Here is a 17127-nt window from a genome sequence, read left to right as displayed (position 1 = left end):
GAATTGAGGCACCTTGAGCCCAGGTCACAAGAAGAATGGTTTTTGAAAACTGGAAGGCCTTGGTATGTGAAGACTTAGAGGATATATAGTATATAAATAACTAAAGGCCCATCATGTAGAAGAAACACTTATATATAATCTTGTGGGTTTATCGGTAGAGTAAGGAACAGACAGAAAAGGAACAATTTACAAATTGCCAGAGCTATTTAAATCAGGCAGTTTTCATCCCACAAAGTGACTATATCCAAACTGGTTGGCCACTGAGCAAAGCATTGCAGAAGGGAATCCAAACATTGGAAGGGAGTTAGTGGGGATAGCTTTGTACTAAAGCCTTTTAAACCCTGATATTTTATGGCTTGAATACATGAATATTAATGAGTCTTTCTTTGTCCTAATCTATACTGTAGCAATGCCAAGTAGGTCATATTTCCCACAAGGTTCTCTCCCATATAGTAAGTAGAATAAAAATGAAGAGATGGGCTTTAGATATCTTCAAAGAGGCTAACTATATGGCCTTCCTAACAACTCCATTCCCAGCAACAAATTATTTTATAGTTCACATTTGTCTTACTATTTAATCTAAATCTTATGCTTAAGGCATGCATTTGCTTCTGTAAAATCTGTAATAAACCTGGAGGAAAATATCTCTATGAATATTTAGTTGAGTTCAAAGGCAATTCTTGCCTGATGTACTCAAGATCCCCAAAGCAAAAGTTCTCTCTAATTAACTATCTGAGTCCATATTTTCAATTTCAAGATTCTGGATTCAGAAAAATAAAATACACATTTCTTAGGACTCTCTGACCTTTATTTGTAAAAGCCCAAGAGGAGTGGTATTTCATAATGTGAACAAAAATTACATCTTTGACATGTATATCCCTGAGATGATGCTGGCCTATCACCCTGTCCTCAGCTTATGTCTTAAATATCAAAGAATTTATCATGTAAGTGCTGAAAGAACTATGTAAAACTCCATAGAAAGTTATGATGCCTAGGGTTTCCAATTGGAATCACTGCAAAAGAGAATACACAGAGGAGTTGAACCTGTCCTTGTTAAGCAGTTCTTCTGAAAAACAGAAACTTGAGATTATGTGAAATGGCTCAGTCTTCTCACACACTACAAGGTTCCTGATTTTCCAGTAAAAAGATAAATCCATTCTGGGGAGCTTAATGTGTATAAAAAAATAGTAATTCAGATTTTGGACAGTTAGTAGGAGGTTCAAACCAATATTGTTGGCTTAAATAAATGATGATCTGTAGTATTTATTAGTTGAAAGCTAAACCATCTGTTTAAGTAGAAACAGATTTTTGCCACAAGGGAGAAAGAGTGAAAGTGATCTCACTGGAGCTAACGGGGCTCTGAAGGTCAGTTAGGTACAATGGGCTTGGCAATTAGCTCCTTTGGGTCAAGGAAACTGTCATGTCCTAGAAGATGCAGTGCAAGCTGGTCTAATTTAAACCTCTGGAGTCTTGTGAAAGTTCCTATAGATTAAATGGTTGATTAGGAAATCACATACAAAAAAGACAAAGTACTCATAGAAAAAAATTATCTGTGCAACTGCCAATAAATCAAAGCAATAATCATTCTCCACAAAGTGATAAGTATTCTAAGTACAGAAAGGCAGATATATCATTAATCTTGTTTTTTTCTATTTTAAAAGTCTTTATTTTCAGATTTACTTTGTAGCAGAGGATTTAGAAAAGGCTATGATAAGTGGAGATAACCTAATGGTTTGGAATGACTTAAAAATGGATACTCTGATGACTTCAAGAAACAAAAAGGGAAAGAAAGTCAACCAGAAGAAATGAGGGTGGCAAGAAACAGCTATAGGATAGCTGTGTATTTCAAAATCATGGAATGAGCTTTTACTTTTTCCTCCTTCAATTGCCAAGCACTATAGATTTTTCCTTTGAAATTTGTTCCTTTCTCTCCATTCCAGGCCTTTAATGACCTCACCCCAAGATGGCTGCAATGTCTCCTAGCTCATCATCTTTGCAGTTTCAATTCACCCTACCCTTCCTTCCAGCTCATCTTCTCTCTTAATATTTTTATATTTACAGACCTCAGCCAGATGAATAGTCTCCTAATAGAACTTTCATAGTATTATTTTTGTTGTTTGACAGCTTAAAGTCACTTCCTTAACTCATCAATGGCCTAAATCACATAGCTGCATCCCATGCGGTAAGCATTTATTTTTCATCTCTCTTCAACATGAATCTCCTCTTTTACTGTCTACTCCCAGTAGCACATCATAGCACATGATAGAGTGCTGCAGCAAGCAGCTGCTAAGCTCTCCACCCAATATCCATTATTTCAATACCAAGAGAAGTCCACATTTTTTTCAGATCACAATATGCCTAATTAAAACATTACATCTCTGAGCCTCCATTAAAGCTAGGCATAAGCATGTGACACAGTCTATATCAAATGAGACATAAGCAAAAGTCTGCTAGAAATTTCTGGAAAATGTGCTTTCCTGATAGATGCCATACGTTCCTCCTTTTTCTTGTCTGAAATACAGATATAATGGCTTGAGCTGCAACAGACACTTTGAGAGCATCTGGGAAAGGCCAAAACAATTGCAGCAACCTAAGTACTAGCATCGTTACATTGTTGTATCAATACCAACAACTGAACTTTCACTGTTGTGGACTTCTCAATATACAAGAAAAAAAATGCAATTCTTTTAAGCCAGTGCCTAATTAGGTTTCCTGTTACTGGTAGATGAAGGCAATTTTTATATATAAAAAAAAATCTTACACTCTCCTCATCCTTATTTTCTAAGTTTCCTTTACAGTCCAGGTCAAGTTTTATCTCCCAAGGCACCAAAAGATGTTAGTCATCAAGATTTTATTATCTATCATATTCTAATTTTTGATCCCATAACATAGGCATTGGGATTTATAACTACCTAGTACTTAATTGATCTCTCTTTAAAAACATTAGTCAGCATATTGCTTCTGGTTTAGAACAGATCTAAATCATCACTGTTGGTCCAGACATAGCTGGTAACTTACCATCAATGGAGGCTGTGAGCTAAAAAGGGACCTAAGGAATTGAGCCAAATTTTAAAAACAATTTGAGTCATACTCTGTCTCCATTAGGTGATTCTCTTTTCACTAGAAAACTGCCAACTACATCCAGTGGCTCAAAATGTAAATTTAGATCTTTACAAAGGCATTGCTTATCATAGTTAGTATGGTAAACGCTGATACTCATAATTTTACTTGTCAGTTACTGTATATATAATTAATAGATCTGTATACATTTTGAGAGAGAAAAACTTTTTTTTCAGGTGAATAGTGTGATTTTTCTCCTTTTCTCAGTAGAAATTCTTAGTATGGGAATTTTACTATTGGTTTTTTAATAGTGAGTCAAAAGTCAGAGAACTATCTGATTATGCATTTAAAAAATTAAAACATGGTTTTAAGAGAAGACTCCATTCACTCAACTGGATATAATTATATAGCACTGAAATGGAATGAAATGCAATGAATGTGCAAGGCTGTAAATACATTTAAAAAAATAGGTAACCTGCAGGCCTTTAAGGAGAAATGAGTTTATAGGAAGAAAAGGCAGAACTTTCAGGCACAACTCTCTTGGGCAACCAGCCTGCTTGAGCAGAACATGTCTAAAATAGGACAGTTTACACATATATTTTCTTTGGGATAGTACTTCTATGAAACTGTTATCATCAAAAGCAGTTGTATCAACATTCTCTTATTAATAAAACCAACCCATTTATTTGGTTGGTTTGCTTTCTGTCCTTCTATTATATCCTCTCCAACTAAGAAGGTTATTTCATTGCTAGTAACTTATTTAAATTTTTTTTTACATGGAAATTACTTTGAGATTAAATATAATCACAGTTTTAGCCTTGTGGTCATTTGTTCACCTACTTGGACCCTTAATAATGACAGGGTAGAAAGAGAGTTACAGCTTTATTTTTACTACTCATGTACCACACTAACTTAGGTACATGGCATTCAGAGGGAAAGAGAACAGTAAAACCAAATCAACAAAAGTGTTGGTCAAATTATGAAATGTATCTGCTAATGGATGTATTCATTCCCTGATGAAAGATGTCTAATAAAGTAGTTACCATTAAAAACTAATCTATTCTGTATTCTATTTTGTTGAATTATTTGTCAAGAGCAAAAGAAAGGAAATGAGCAGTTTTACCATAAGATAAGTGGAAATAATTTAAAAGCAGGAAATGCTGACAAGGTACAAGGAAACCTTTCAGAATCTTTTTTTTTAAATAGCAATAGCTTTTAATTTATTATCAACTGCTCTGCCATCCATCTGCAATCACTTTTTTAAAGCTTTTTTTGAAGCATACCTAGAGTTTTATTTTACTTCAATAATCTTTGATGTGAAGACTTCCTCAGACAAAAAAAAAGACTTTCTTACAGCTTCACTAACCTGTTTTCAACTCTCTTATGAGACAAAAAATTAAATTAATAAAGATTAATTCAAAATGAGCAATTAATTACAATGTGCATGGGGAACACGAAATGATGAGTATTTTCTAAATGGCATTAATTTCATGCCCATTTCTCACTCTCTTTAGCTATTTCTTATACAGACTTTTTTTTCTACAGCTCTAAACCACAAAGAATTTTTATACTTTATAGTTTAAGACCAGACATTGACCTGGGAATCTAATTTACTTTGCTAAAATTGGAAAATCAAATTCCTTTTCCCGAATATCCTTACCCAGGGTACTACAAAAACCAGTTGCTCAATAAAATCTGACTTTATGTCCCCTACAACTCTCTCCAAAATTCTACAGGTTCCACTTAAGTCAGAGAGACAGATCCAACGTACAACTTGTTTTTCTTTCCAAGTTACATGTAACTTTCGAATTCAGAAATGGCAGAAAATATATTTTATTCCGTTTTCTCAAGTCCTTATATTGCTCAGGATGAAAAACTTTTTCTTTTTTAGTTAAGAGATATCCTCACAATGTCTCTGTTTCTTCAATAAACAAATACTCAAACTTTTTTGTGCCTATGTAACTTACACTTTTTGGATTATAAGTGATACAATTATAGTACTGCTTGTCAAATTCATTGCCTAATAAGCCAAAGGAATCTATCTCTGGATCTTGGAGAGTTCTATAGGTCAATTTTTTGCATATATTTTCCTTTGTAAAATAGTTATTGAAAAGGAGGTTAATAATTTCAATTCACTCTTTACTATAAATTTCAAACCTCAATTAGTGTGGTAGAAAGGTAACCTAGTACACATTTTAATTATTTTACATTTGAAAAGATTAGACTAAACTGTGCTTGCCAACTGTTTTTAATCATGTAGTTAAAATAGTAAAGTATTTCAGGAGACCACAAAGTAATGACCAAGAAACATTTACCTTATTCTGTAATTCAACAAACATGTGTCTATCAAATCCAAAACATTATATTACATTGAATTATACCATATTGATCTCAATAAATGTGCTTAATCTTTATACCATAGGGACAAAGTGGTATAAAAATCTATCTTAAGTTCTGGAGTCCAAATATTTTTAATATTTGCATTATCTATAATACCAAAATATTTAATTAACAGTATAATAATTAATCTAAAATATTTTATACAATGTATTTAAATCCTGGCCTCTGTTATGTAGTAGTTGTATAAATGGTACAAATTACTTTCTTGAGCTTCAAGGTCTTCATCTACAAAATGAAGATAACACTGAGCTGTTAGCTGAGCATTATTTAAATTAACAGAGATGAACATCTTACAATGTTTCCTGTGCCAGACATTGTTCCAGGTACCGAGGAAATGGTTATAAATGGCAAACATAACAAATAAGATTCCTGTCCTCACAGTGGAGGAGAAGTTGGCTAAGCTGACTGAGAAGGAGATATAGGAGGAAAATTAGACAAGCCATGGTATCATGAAAGCCTACCAAATAAAGTGTTTCAAAAAAGAGGGAATATCAAAAATGCACCTGAAGAGACTTATTGTAAAGCAGCACAAGGAAACTTTTTGAATTAATGAAAATGTTGATTGAAGTGGTGGTTTCACAACTGTTTGCATTTGTCAAAACTCATTAAATTGTACATATGTATATTATACCTCAATAAATCTGATTTCTAAAAAATGTATGTCAAGAAAAACAATTTAAAAAGGGCAGAGGACATGGAAGAAACCTAAATGTCCATTGACAGATGAATAGATAAAGAAGATGTGAGAGATACACACACACACACAGACACACACAATGGAATATTATTCAGCCATAAAAAAGAATGAAACCATGCCATTTGCAGCAACATGGATGGACCTAAAGATGATCATATTAAGTGAAGTAAGTTAGACAAAGAAAGACAAATATAATATGATATTACGTACATGTGGAATCTAAAAAAAGATACAAATGAAATTATTTATAAAACAGAAATAGACTCATAAACATAGAAAACAAACTTACGGTTACCAAAGAGGAAAGCCAGAGTAGGCGTGGGGGAGAGGGATAAATTAAGGTTTGGGGATTAACATATACATTCTACTATATATAAGACAGATAAACAACAAGGACCTACTGTATAGCACAGGGAATTTTATTCAATATCTTATAATAACCTATAATGGAAAAGAATCTGAAAAAGAATCTATATATCTGTATAAACTGAATCACTTTGCTGTACACTTGAAATTAACATAACATTGTAAATTAACTATACGTCAGTTTTTAAAAATGGTTTAAAAAATGGCAAAGGACCTATTTTAAGTGCAAGGAGACTAAAAAGGTGTGACAAGTAGATCCAGTGTATGATCTTTGACTGAATTTGAATCCCTCTCCCCCAGAGCTACAAAGAATATTTTGGGGCAAATGTGGAAATTTGAATATGGATTATATATTAAACTGTATTGTATCAATGTCAAACTTTTTTAAAGTGTGGTCATTTTTACTGTGCTTATGTAGGAGAATACCCCTTTCTTAGGAGATGCATAATCAAGTATTTAGAGGTAAAGTGTCAACATGTCCACCACTAACTCTCCAATGGTTTAGGAAAAAAACACACGTAAGTGTAGATAGATAAAGATGAAGCAAATGCGGGAAAATGTTAACAATTGGTAAAATCTAGGTAAAAGGTCACCATATACTCACTATGCTCATCTTTCAACTTTCCTGTAGATTGGAAATTTAAAAAAAAAAAAAATCGGAGCACTGAAAAAAAGAAGGAAGTCAACCATGTCATATACTGCTGAGAAGTCAGGTAAGATGAGAATGGAGACATGACCTTTAGCTTTGGAAAGATATTGGTCATTTGCGACCCTTTTGCAAGAGCATTTCAGTAGAGTAAAAGGCAAAAGCCAGGTAAAGGTGGGCAGAGAAGAGAGTGGGAGATAAGCAAATGAAGGCAAAGAGTACAAGTAACTCTTTCAAGAATTTTGCTATGAAGGGTAGCAGAGAAACAGAATATGGAGTTAAGAGAGTCTCCCTACACCAAAAATAATATTAAAACATTTTGTATGTTGATGGGAATGATCTAGCAGATAAACAACTGATCATGGAGGACGGAAAGGTAGGTTAAAAACGCAGGCACAAAGTGTCTGAAACTATGAGAAGGACTGGGATGCAGGGTGTAAAAGTTAGAAGTCACCTTAGATAATGGTGATGATGACAATGACAGTGACAGAGGTGGTAACATAGTGACTAAACTGAAAACAGCAAGGCAATATTTAAAGCATATTTGCTCATTTAATTCTCACACAACTCTAAGAGGAATATATTACTACTAATGTCCTTTTACAGGAAGCTGAGGCACAGAAGTTAATTAGCTTGCCTAACCCAACTATACCTATCTAGTAAGTAGCAAAGTTGGGATTTAGAACTCAATGTTAGAGACTTTTCCCCAGGGCAATAAGAGGAAAGGCAGAGTTTGCAGGTGCAGATGCAGCTGGGCTGCTGGTAGTGGTAAAACGAGACAGCTCTTATTTGATTACACCGATTTTCTCAGTGTAGCTATTTGGTGAGTTCACAGCTGAGGGGATGTTGGAGATTTGAGAAGGTTAGAAATTCTTGTTTCAGAGAGAAGGCAAGTGTATTTACTAGCAATGGCAGGCCATACTGAATATCCCTTTGGCATTAATGGTCATAAATTCGAAGTGAATCTACTTGGCCTGACTGGATGCTTTTTGTAGCAATTTTCAACTCCTTGAAAGCAGGCATAAAGAGGATAGATAGCTGAGTTTAACTAGGGTGGTATTTTTGCAAACAAGTGGGACCTAAGAAAAAAAGGGCCAGGGAGGGGGTGTTGCAGGAGAGTGGTGACAGTATGGGACATGGAATGTAGACTGGGAAAGAGGGGGTTGTATGGCTATTATGGATGTAATAGACACAGAAAAAGTGATAGGGTCAGAGAACTGGAGATCTGTGAGGTCAGAGAGTAGTTGGAGTGCGGGTATTACAGCAGGAGAGTAAATACAGAGCGGGATGCTTGAAGAGGAGATTTCAAAGGGAGTGCTCTTATGGATGATGATGAGGTCTAGAGTATGACCGTGTGGAGGGGAGGCTGAGGTGGTGCAGATTAAAAGATGACTGGATCAAAAGGGGCCAGAGTGCTGGATGAATCCTCTGTGAGCATGCTGAAGTTATACACAGAGGTGCCAAGAGCAGTGGGCAGACTCATCAGTAAAGGTGGGGTAGAAGACAGCAACAAAGACAGGCAAGAGGAGTAAAGTCTGGTGCTATAAACTTGAAAGATGTTAAGGGGACTGAAGAAGAAAGAAGGAGAGATAATTCGCCAGTTGTAGCAGGGAGGAAGGATACTACTACCTACCCCACCTGTAGGCTCAGAGGTATATGCGGCGGGGAAATAAAATCAGGCTCTGATTTGAGAAGTATCCTCACTGAGAGCAAGAAGGTGGAGGGACTGTTCAGAAAAGAGGTTGAGGATGCGGCACAATACTTGACACATGGTATATACTCTCACTATTTCTTGAATTTGAATCTTAACTTTTCTAATAGTTTACTACATCCTAAAAAGGAAAACAAAACAAAATTTATTTATAAGGAAATCCAAACCAGATTAAAATGGAAATGATCCTCCAATTATTGTATTTTTCAAATCCATGAAAAGCTCATTTTCAAAACTCAGTCCCCTGGTTAAAATAATCAGAGTCAAACAGCATCTTACTGTTCTTGGCTTAATACAGATAGCTCACTGTTATAAAATAAAGCCAGGCATTCTCTTGCAGAAGAACTCAAGATCAGAACAACAAAATTAAGTGAATTCTGCCTTGTTGAAGCTTAGACAATAGCCTTTCTGGGCATAAGCTGATCAGACTTTAAATCTATTATGGTTCAAGTAGAGAAACCCAGGTACCAATAGGATAAGAATAAACAATATTTCTGAAATGTATTCTTCAGAATATAATATAATACACTTTGGAATATACTGTCCCCCTTGAAGTAGTAATATGATTGCTCCATGAAAGCTTCAGAAGTGTGCCTTTATTGAAGGAAGATAAGTTCTCAATTGGTTTTTTCCCCCCAAATGTTCTAAATGTCTTCGTAAAGACTAAGAAAATGTCATAATTCTTATATGCTTTAACAAAAAAGTTTTATGTCTATAAAGTTGCCTCCTAAGCATTTCAAATAAGCTGTCTGTATATAGCTAATTGAAACTCTATACTCCTCCATGGTCTTAAAACACATAATGAATATCTAATATTTTTTCTCTAAGGCTAAATTTTATTGGAATTTATCTAGAATCCCAATGTTGTTTTGTAATTGTTTTTGGTGACTTACTCATAATCATCAATCAGAATGGAGACTAGTTCAACAGCAGGTTAGTTCAAAGGGCTTTTTATTTTCACCTTACTCATTAAGCTATGAGGTTCTCATTACTAGACAGAACACTTACCCGTAGTTCTATTACACCAGATAAGTGGATCTGAGAAGGAGAGCCAATCCCCACTTTTATCAGAGCCTAATATGATGTGTCAGAGAAAGCAATCAGCCAACAACATCTGCAACACACAGCTACCATTTCTCTTTTCCATGAAGAACACAGCTGAGAGTAACTGCTTCTTTACTAAATTTCTTTAGTACTTTTATTCCTTATGAGGCTTTCTTTTTGGAGTACAGCGATTTTTGTGCTTGCTTTATTTTTCCTCCTAGAGTATAAGGAAGTACTCTATGCCTTAACATCTTCAGATACTCTCAAAGTATTACAGTATTTGTATTTTACTTAATACTCAGCACTAGTGGGAGAACAAAATGCAACAGTAATACTATCAATGCCAAATTCATCAGTATTCTGGATTAGATATGAATAGGCTTCTGAGATTTGGTCTGGGAATCATATCACCAATTATGTAATACAGGAAACTGCTCTGAGTTCCAAAAAAACCTAACTTATAGATTCACTCTCAGAGAACACAACAAGCTTGGTTAAAGAAAGCAATCTAATATCATTCACAAATCAAAATTCCAACTTACCATTTATGTTTATTGCTGGTAATACAATTGACATCTTTGGCCTTGTGGTCTTGTTATGGGTGGTAGCTGGTAACAGCAGGTGATCCTAAGATTAACAAAAGAACAGTCTGTTACAGATAACAATTGGCTTAGTCTTGTAACAGAACAAATTCAGAGTTTCTAAGAGGCCAACATTTCATTGTGATCATTAAAAAAAAAAAACCAGTTTTTGTTTGAACTGAGTTTTGGGATAATTAACTACAAATCATTTTATGATTCACTTATTCATAATGCAATAAGCAATAAGCATTATGAAGTACTGAGTGTCTATCATTACCAGGTACTATGCAGCATTCTTGCAATACTCCTATGTCTGATAACATATGCTGAGGTACGCTATAAAGAATATTGGTCAAGCAATCAGAATGGAGGGATTTTAATTCCAGCTCTTCCACTGAACAGCTGTATAAACTTGGTCTGTTTCTAGTCCTGTAAACCGAGGAGGCTAGTCTAGATAATGTCACAAGACACTGAAGTTATCTGTCCGATAGAGTCATTTTAAACTTCTTTTCAAAAGAAGAGGAATGGGGGTGGGCAGCGTCAGGGAAAAAAAGGAATGTTTTCCCCCCTAAAAATTCTAGTCCCAAATTATTGATATATAAAAGGAAGATTCTAATTAAAGCAGGGCCAGGATCTAAATAAAGCCTTGCCTGCTTAGCCTCCTCCTCTCTCTTTGAAGTAGCTACAGTGATTTTTTTTTGTTTGTGTGTTTGTTTTTAGTAAGCAACAGGTATACATGAAAGAAAATGTATAGTTCTTGCCCTCAAAAAGCATACAGTTTTGTGGAAGGATTAAAAACATCATAAATGCATGCCTAGTGCAATTATATAGTTCTAAATTTAATACTGCCAATGACTGGTCATCTATAAGTAACCCATGGCATCTGAGGTTTCTGGTTTCCAACCACACAAATACTGAAGTAAGAATGAGCCAAGAGGGGTTTGGCTTCAAAAAAGGGTGTATGAATGTTTTGGAAAAGGTATGCACATCTGTAAGGTATTCCAAAGCTGATTACAAATGACTTATGACTTTGATATTAACTACTGTTTTCAATACTTCATCTTTTTCCTAGCAAAAACATGGGACTGGTCACAACAAAAGGAAAAAAAAGACAAAAGAAAAAAAATGTACATTAGTGTTTCCATTTAAAGGAATATAGTTAAACTGAGATAAAGCTGACCCTCAGTCTAACCCCTCTTGCTTTCTTTTCTTATTCCTTTGTTCATCTGTTTCACCAGTCAACAAACTTCTATATGGAAGGAGTCATCAAAAAGTAGGATTTGACACAGCTGAGAGTGATAAAAATTCAATGCATCTTAGTTCAAAGTCATTGTGATTATGAAATGTGATTATCAGCAAAGCTAAGAAAAAATCTAGGCTGTGAAAAAAAATTGAAGTTAATGTATATGAACAGGACTGCATAGAAAACATTTCCAGTAACTGCTTCTACTTTGTCTAATTCGAGGCAACATCTCCATGAGAACGTGTTTTTTTTTAAAAAGAGGGGAAAGGATGAGTGAAATTGTTGTTAGAATTTCAACATTGCAGCTAAGGAGGTTTTTGGGGTTTTTTTAAAGTGCATTGTTAGACACAAAGATCACATGTTTCTGAGAGTAAGATAACATATGATAGCCAAGACAAAACAAAATTTGCTGATCTTCATGCCATGAAAACTATAAATAGCTAAACTTCTGTAATTAAAATACTGCATCAAGATCCCCAAAATCGAATGAGAAAACAAACCAACAAACTTACAAGTCCCAAATTAAGGCTATTGTAAAAATAAACACACTTAGATTCCATTGGTTATGGGTTGAGGTCAGGTTCAGACTTGAGTTCCTGCTAAGATCTAGATGTCATACTGTATGTTTTTAAACATGATTTTCCGGACATAATGCCTCCTATGTTCTCTCTTCATTAAATTTCAAACAAAGTAGTTACTTTTGCAGCAGAAAACTAAAAAACACATTATTATTTGTGAAAAAGAAAAATCACATCTTGAATGCATAAAAACTATTAAGAGTTAAGCTGCCTTACCTCTAATAAATAAAGGTTTGCAAACGGGAGGGAAAACCTATAATTTAAAAAATGCTAGTTTACCAAAGTGGCCCATACACTAGAACTACAGAGAATCAAAAATACTACAAACTCGAATTGTGCTTATTTTATATTAAAAATAATTTATACACACACACACACCTAGCACAGTAGAGTTGCTTCATTTAACATTTACTTTCACTTCCTCAAATTAAATGTTTCTTGCCACAGTGAATCTTCAATCATTTTTTTCTCTCCAACTGTGTTCATCTCACTCCCTTTTATGGCCTTTCATTCATTCTATTAGTGACATCTCCAGAAACAAAGGAGTCAATCAACAAATACTTATTGACTTCTTGCATTCATTAAACAAAATTTACTGAGCACAGTGACCGACCATGTATTCAGCACTGTGCTACAGAGAATATTTTCAGGTTTTTATTTTGTTAGGGAAAGAATGATTTTTGTAGCAGAAACAGTCATTTACGCCCAGTATCTGCTTTCCCTTCTATAATATTAGAATAGAAATAGGACCTTCCACATTTAGTTGAACAGAAAGCCACTCAGAATAAAGACTATAATCCCTAGCCTCTTCTGCAATCATATTAAGCCATACATTCAAGTTCTGGTCAATGGACTATAAGGAGAAATAGTGCATGCAACTTCGTCAAGGTGGTGATGGTGGGAGGCAACCCTCCTCCTTCCCTTTTCTCCTTCTTGCTGTCTAGAATGCAGATATGACTGCTAGAGCTGGAGCAGCCACTCTGGGCCATGAGATGGAAACTGCAGTCTGAGGTTTACAGAGCAACAAGATAGAAGGAGTTAGGGATCCTGATGATCGGGGAGCTACCAGATAGTCTCCAGAACTTACAAAATGAGAGAGAAATACAATTCTAATTGGTGTAAGCCACTATTATTTTAGATTTTCTGTCATGCATAGCTCAACCTAAACCTAATTGCTAGTTATATTATATATTTGTGAAATAACATTAACAGTATTTACTCAAGAGGAATCTCAATAAGGGTTAATATAATCAGAGATCATTTTACTCTTTTTTTTAACCACATTAAACCCCCCATATTTATTATACAGCCTTCTTGATACATACCACCCTTCTCACTTTTACTTATTTATTAAAGAACTTGTACAGGAAATTCAGTCCTGGAAAAGGAGAGGTGCATTCAATTAGATGAATCTTAACAAAACTCTTTCTTTCCTATTAAGTCAGTTAATATAATCCAACTGCAACAAAGATGAAGCTATTCAAAAATAAAAAGGAGAAGTAGAAAAAAGATGTCGCCACAGAGATAAATGTGATTTATTTTGGCATTGTCATTCAAAACTATGTCACTAACTTTAAGATATCTTCAAATGGACTCCTGAAAAGTCTTTAAGGACTGAGATACAAAGGGATATCTTTAGGGAGGAAACTATGTGGACAGATATTATAATAAACACTTTGTCATTTTTATTCCCAGAGGAACTTAGAGAAACACTGGTGGGAAAACACCAAAACATTTCACTGTGAGAATAAAGTATCAGTTTTCCAATGCTATGCAATTTTGTGCATGAGAAAATACACTATTTTCATATAATTCTCTCAATCCCCTCTTCTAAGCACTTTGTTAGAAAAAGAGAAAATATTAGTGCATCATAGAGCATCCAAAGTTATCAGTTTCTTCTCTTTTTAAGAGAGCTAAAGCATTAGAGACTAACATCAAAAAAATAGGACCACATTTTGTTCAGCTGAAGGTTATGATGGTAAAACACAATAAAACTGAGGCCCTACTAAGTGTTGTCAAATGTTGATTCTACATATCTGTGTCAAGTAGAAACTGACCTCAACTTAAACTGACTTACCAGTTTAGACAGCCTTTCCCATTCCTCCTCTAAAACTTACTGACTGATGCCCCTAGCACACTGAACATTTATGACTAGTTGTGTATTTTTCCTAAACTAAGCTTTCTCAAACTTCTGCTAATTGTATTTGTGTAATTTAATAAAATACTACATCGCTGATAAAATATGGTGTGAAAAAAAAGAGAGCACTGAGTATAGTTTATGCAAGAAAGACAACATGGGACTCTGCTATATCTGAACGCAAAAGGAATTGGCCCTACTTCAAAACTTGGCAAATGCATGCACGTTTATGTAAGTAAATTAAATAAAATAAAGATTCAAATATTATTCTTTTTTAGAAAATGATCCCCTGCATTAACTAATTTTGTTAATTAATTAACAGATCACCTACTAGTCTCTGTTGTACTAGGTAAAACAGCTTTTCCTGTATTAGGAAACTCTGAGTCAAGGCTGGAGCCCTTTATTTTTGAGAGAAAGGAATGTATTTAATATCTAAGGATGTCCCCTAGGAATGAGGGAATCTCAGGCTGCACTTGTGACGCTAAGCAGCTTTCATTTAGATCAACATGGACCTCTATTAGTCAAAAAGTTTTGCAAATCAGGCCCATATTAATAACAATGGCCTCTTAACATTTTATATTTGATCCATATACACTGGATTACAGAGATGAGGTTAGTTTTCCAACAAAGAAAACTGTCAAAACCAGATCAAAACAAAAAGAGCATCTATCCTCATTTCAAAAATAGCTTTGGTATGATACGTATAAAAATTGTTTAGAGTAAATCCTAAGAGTTCTCATCATAAGAACTTTTTTTTTCCTTCTTTTTCTTTTTATTGTATCTATGTGAGATGATGGACACTAACTAAACTTGCTGCAATCAGCGGGGAGGGTATAGCTCAATCAAAGGAGTGCATGCTTAGCATTCATGAGGTCCTGGGTTCAATCCCCAGTACTTCTTCTAAGAATAAATAAACCTAACTACCTCCTCCCTGCCAAAACAAAAACCCAAAAACCAACTTACTGCAATCATTTCACAATATATGTTAAATCAAACCAATATGTTGTACACATTAAACTTATACAGTGATGTATGTCAATGATATCTCAATAAAACTGGAAAAAAAGAAAAAAATAGCTTTGTATTAAATTTTCTCTTATCTGTGTTCCTACCCTCGGGAGCTTTTGTTTTCTACTGTCACTACTTCATGTACCTTACCAAGTATCTTTTAAGCTGCCAAACAAATTGAAGAACATATCAAACCTTAAAAATAAGAAGGCCAAAGCAATAATCAGAAGTAGGCCTTTCAAAATTATTTATCAAATTCACAACATTCTGAACTAATGTTATTTTCCAGTAGTTATACTAATTGTTGATCAGAAACCAAATGTGTCTATTCGTTTAAAGCAATTAAAAAGCAAAGGCAATTAGGATATTTGAAATCATTAAAATACAGACATACATAGTGATATATCCTGAACATAAAAATTGCAAAAAAAAATTAGACATAATAAAATTAAGTAGAGTGCAACCAGTTTAAAAGTCTATTAAAATGTCTATGATGTAGGACTTCCCATCATAGTAAAAACATAAGCAAAGTATATTACTCATCCCAAAACTAGAAATAGTTAATATAACTAGCTAATATGAATGCCGTTATTTGTGCCACTAGGGTAAGCAATAAAACTAGCCTTTAATGAAAGGAAATATAAAGTTTGCATCTGCATAGTACACATGTCAGCCAGTGGAAGAATAAATCAAACCTATTAGTGCACAACAGATGGCCCAAGAATGAGCCAAGGTTTATATTTTGACAAGAGGAAAATTTTGACACTAAATTCAGACATGATAAGGCAGGCAAGGTCACCAGAGGAAAAATTAGCTTGAAATCCTAGGAAGTGCAAACTCAAGTTTGGTTTGTAAGATATGGTTCTCATATCAAACTCCACAGGAAGCCCCCAAAACTGCCCAACTGACCTTGAACTCCCCTTTCAGCCACACAAAAAGTGCATGAAAAAAAGTTTATTCCTTTTCACCTTGTAGTTGAGAGCCAATGTTCCACTGCTGAATAAAAGAAACTGAGGGTGACAGGGACTTAAACAACTGATCCAAACTCTTGAACTTGTAAATGAAAGCTCTTTATAATTTGGTCCCTACTGATCTGGCCTCTTTCTGCCGTGATCTCTCACTATTCCTTTTCACAAACACTGGTGCCAACTGTCACATATATTCTCTATAAATTCAACCAAGAAAGGAAGACATCCCCATATTTCACTTCTTTAATTTAAAACATGACAGGGGAAAAATAACTGAAGCACAAGTATTCAAAGCTTCTACTCTATCTCTATGATTTTTCTAAGGATTTTTTTTTTTTTAAAGAACTGCTGGATAGTGTGTGTAGTAGGGGTGAGGTTATAGCTGGAGAGGAGACTTCGAAGAAGCTAAATTGATTTAATTTTTTTTTTTTAAAGTATGAGTTAGCAGGGGAAGAAAGTCTGGAATTTGCAAGGGTGGAAAAGAGATGAGTAAAGAGCGCTAGCCTGTGCTGCAGGCCTTTGTGTGACAGAAGAGAGACTGGGTTAGTGGCTCTCTTTGTGTGGGGTGAAGGCAAGCGGTCATTTTGCTGTCTGCTGTTTGATTTAATATTCCCTTTATGTTATCTTTAAGAGACTTCACTAAAGGGCTACATTACTTATCAAGTTTTTGAAGTTTTGGATTTGTATT

General features: G+C 34.6%; 1 protein-coding gene across 1 annotated transcript in view; it reads right to left on the bottom strand.

Annotated features, from left to right (window-relative positions):
* Positions 1-17127, bottom strand: part of ATF6 (activating transcription factor 6) — a 166932-nt gene that overhangs the window by 33463 nt on the left and 116342 nt on the right. The window contains exon 15 of the mRNA XM_074349717.1: positions 10467-10551. Within this exon, the coding sequence (XP_074205818.1) occupies positions 10467-10551 (85 nt within the window). The remainder of the gene's footprint in view (positions 1-10466; positions 10552-17127) is intronic.

This window comes from Camelus bactrianus, chromosome 21 (genome assembly GCF_048773025.1).
Source record: "Camelus bactrianus isolate YW-2024 breed Bactrian camel chromosome 21, ASM4877302v1, whole genome shotgun sequence".
NCBI lineage: Eukaryota > Metazoa > Chordata > Mammalia > Artiodactyla > Camelidae > Camelus > Camelus bactrianus.
Note: the sequence above shows the minus strand (reverse complement) of the source record. Positions and strands in the feature narration are given on the sequence as shown.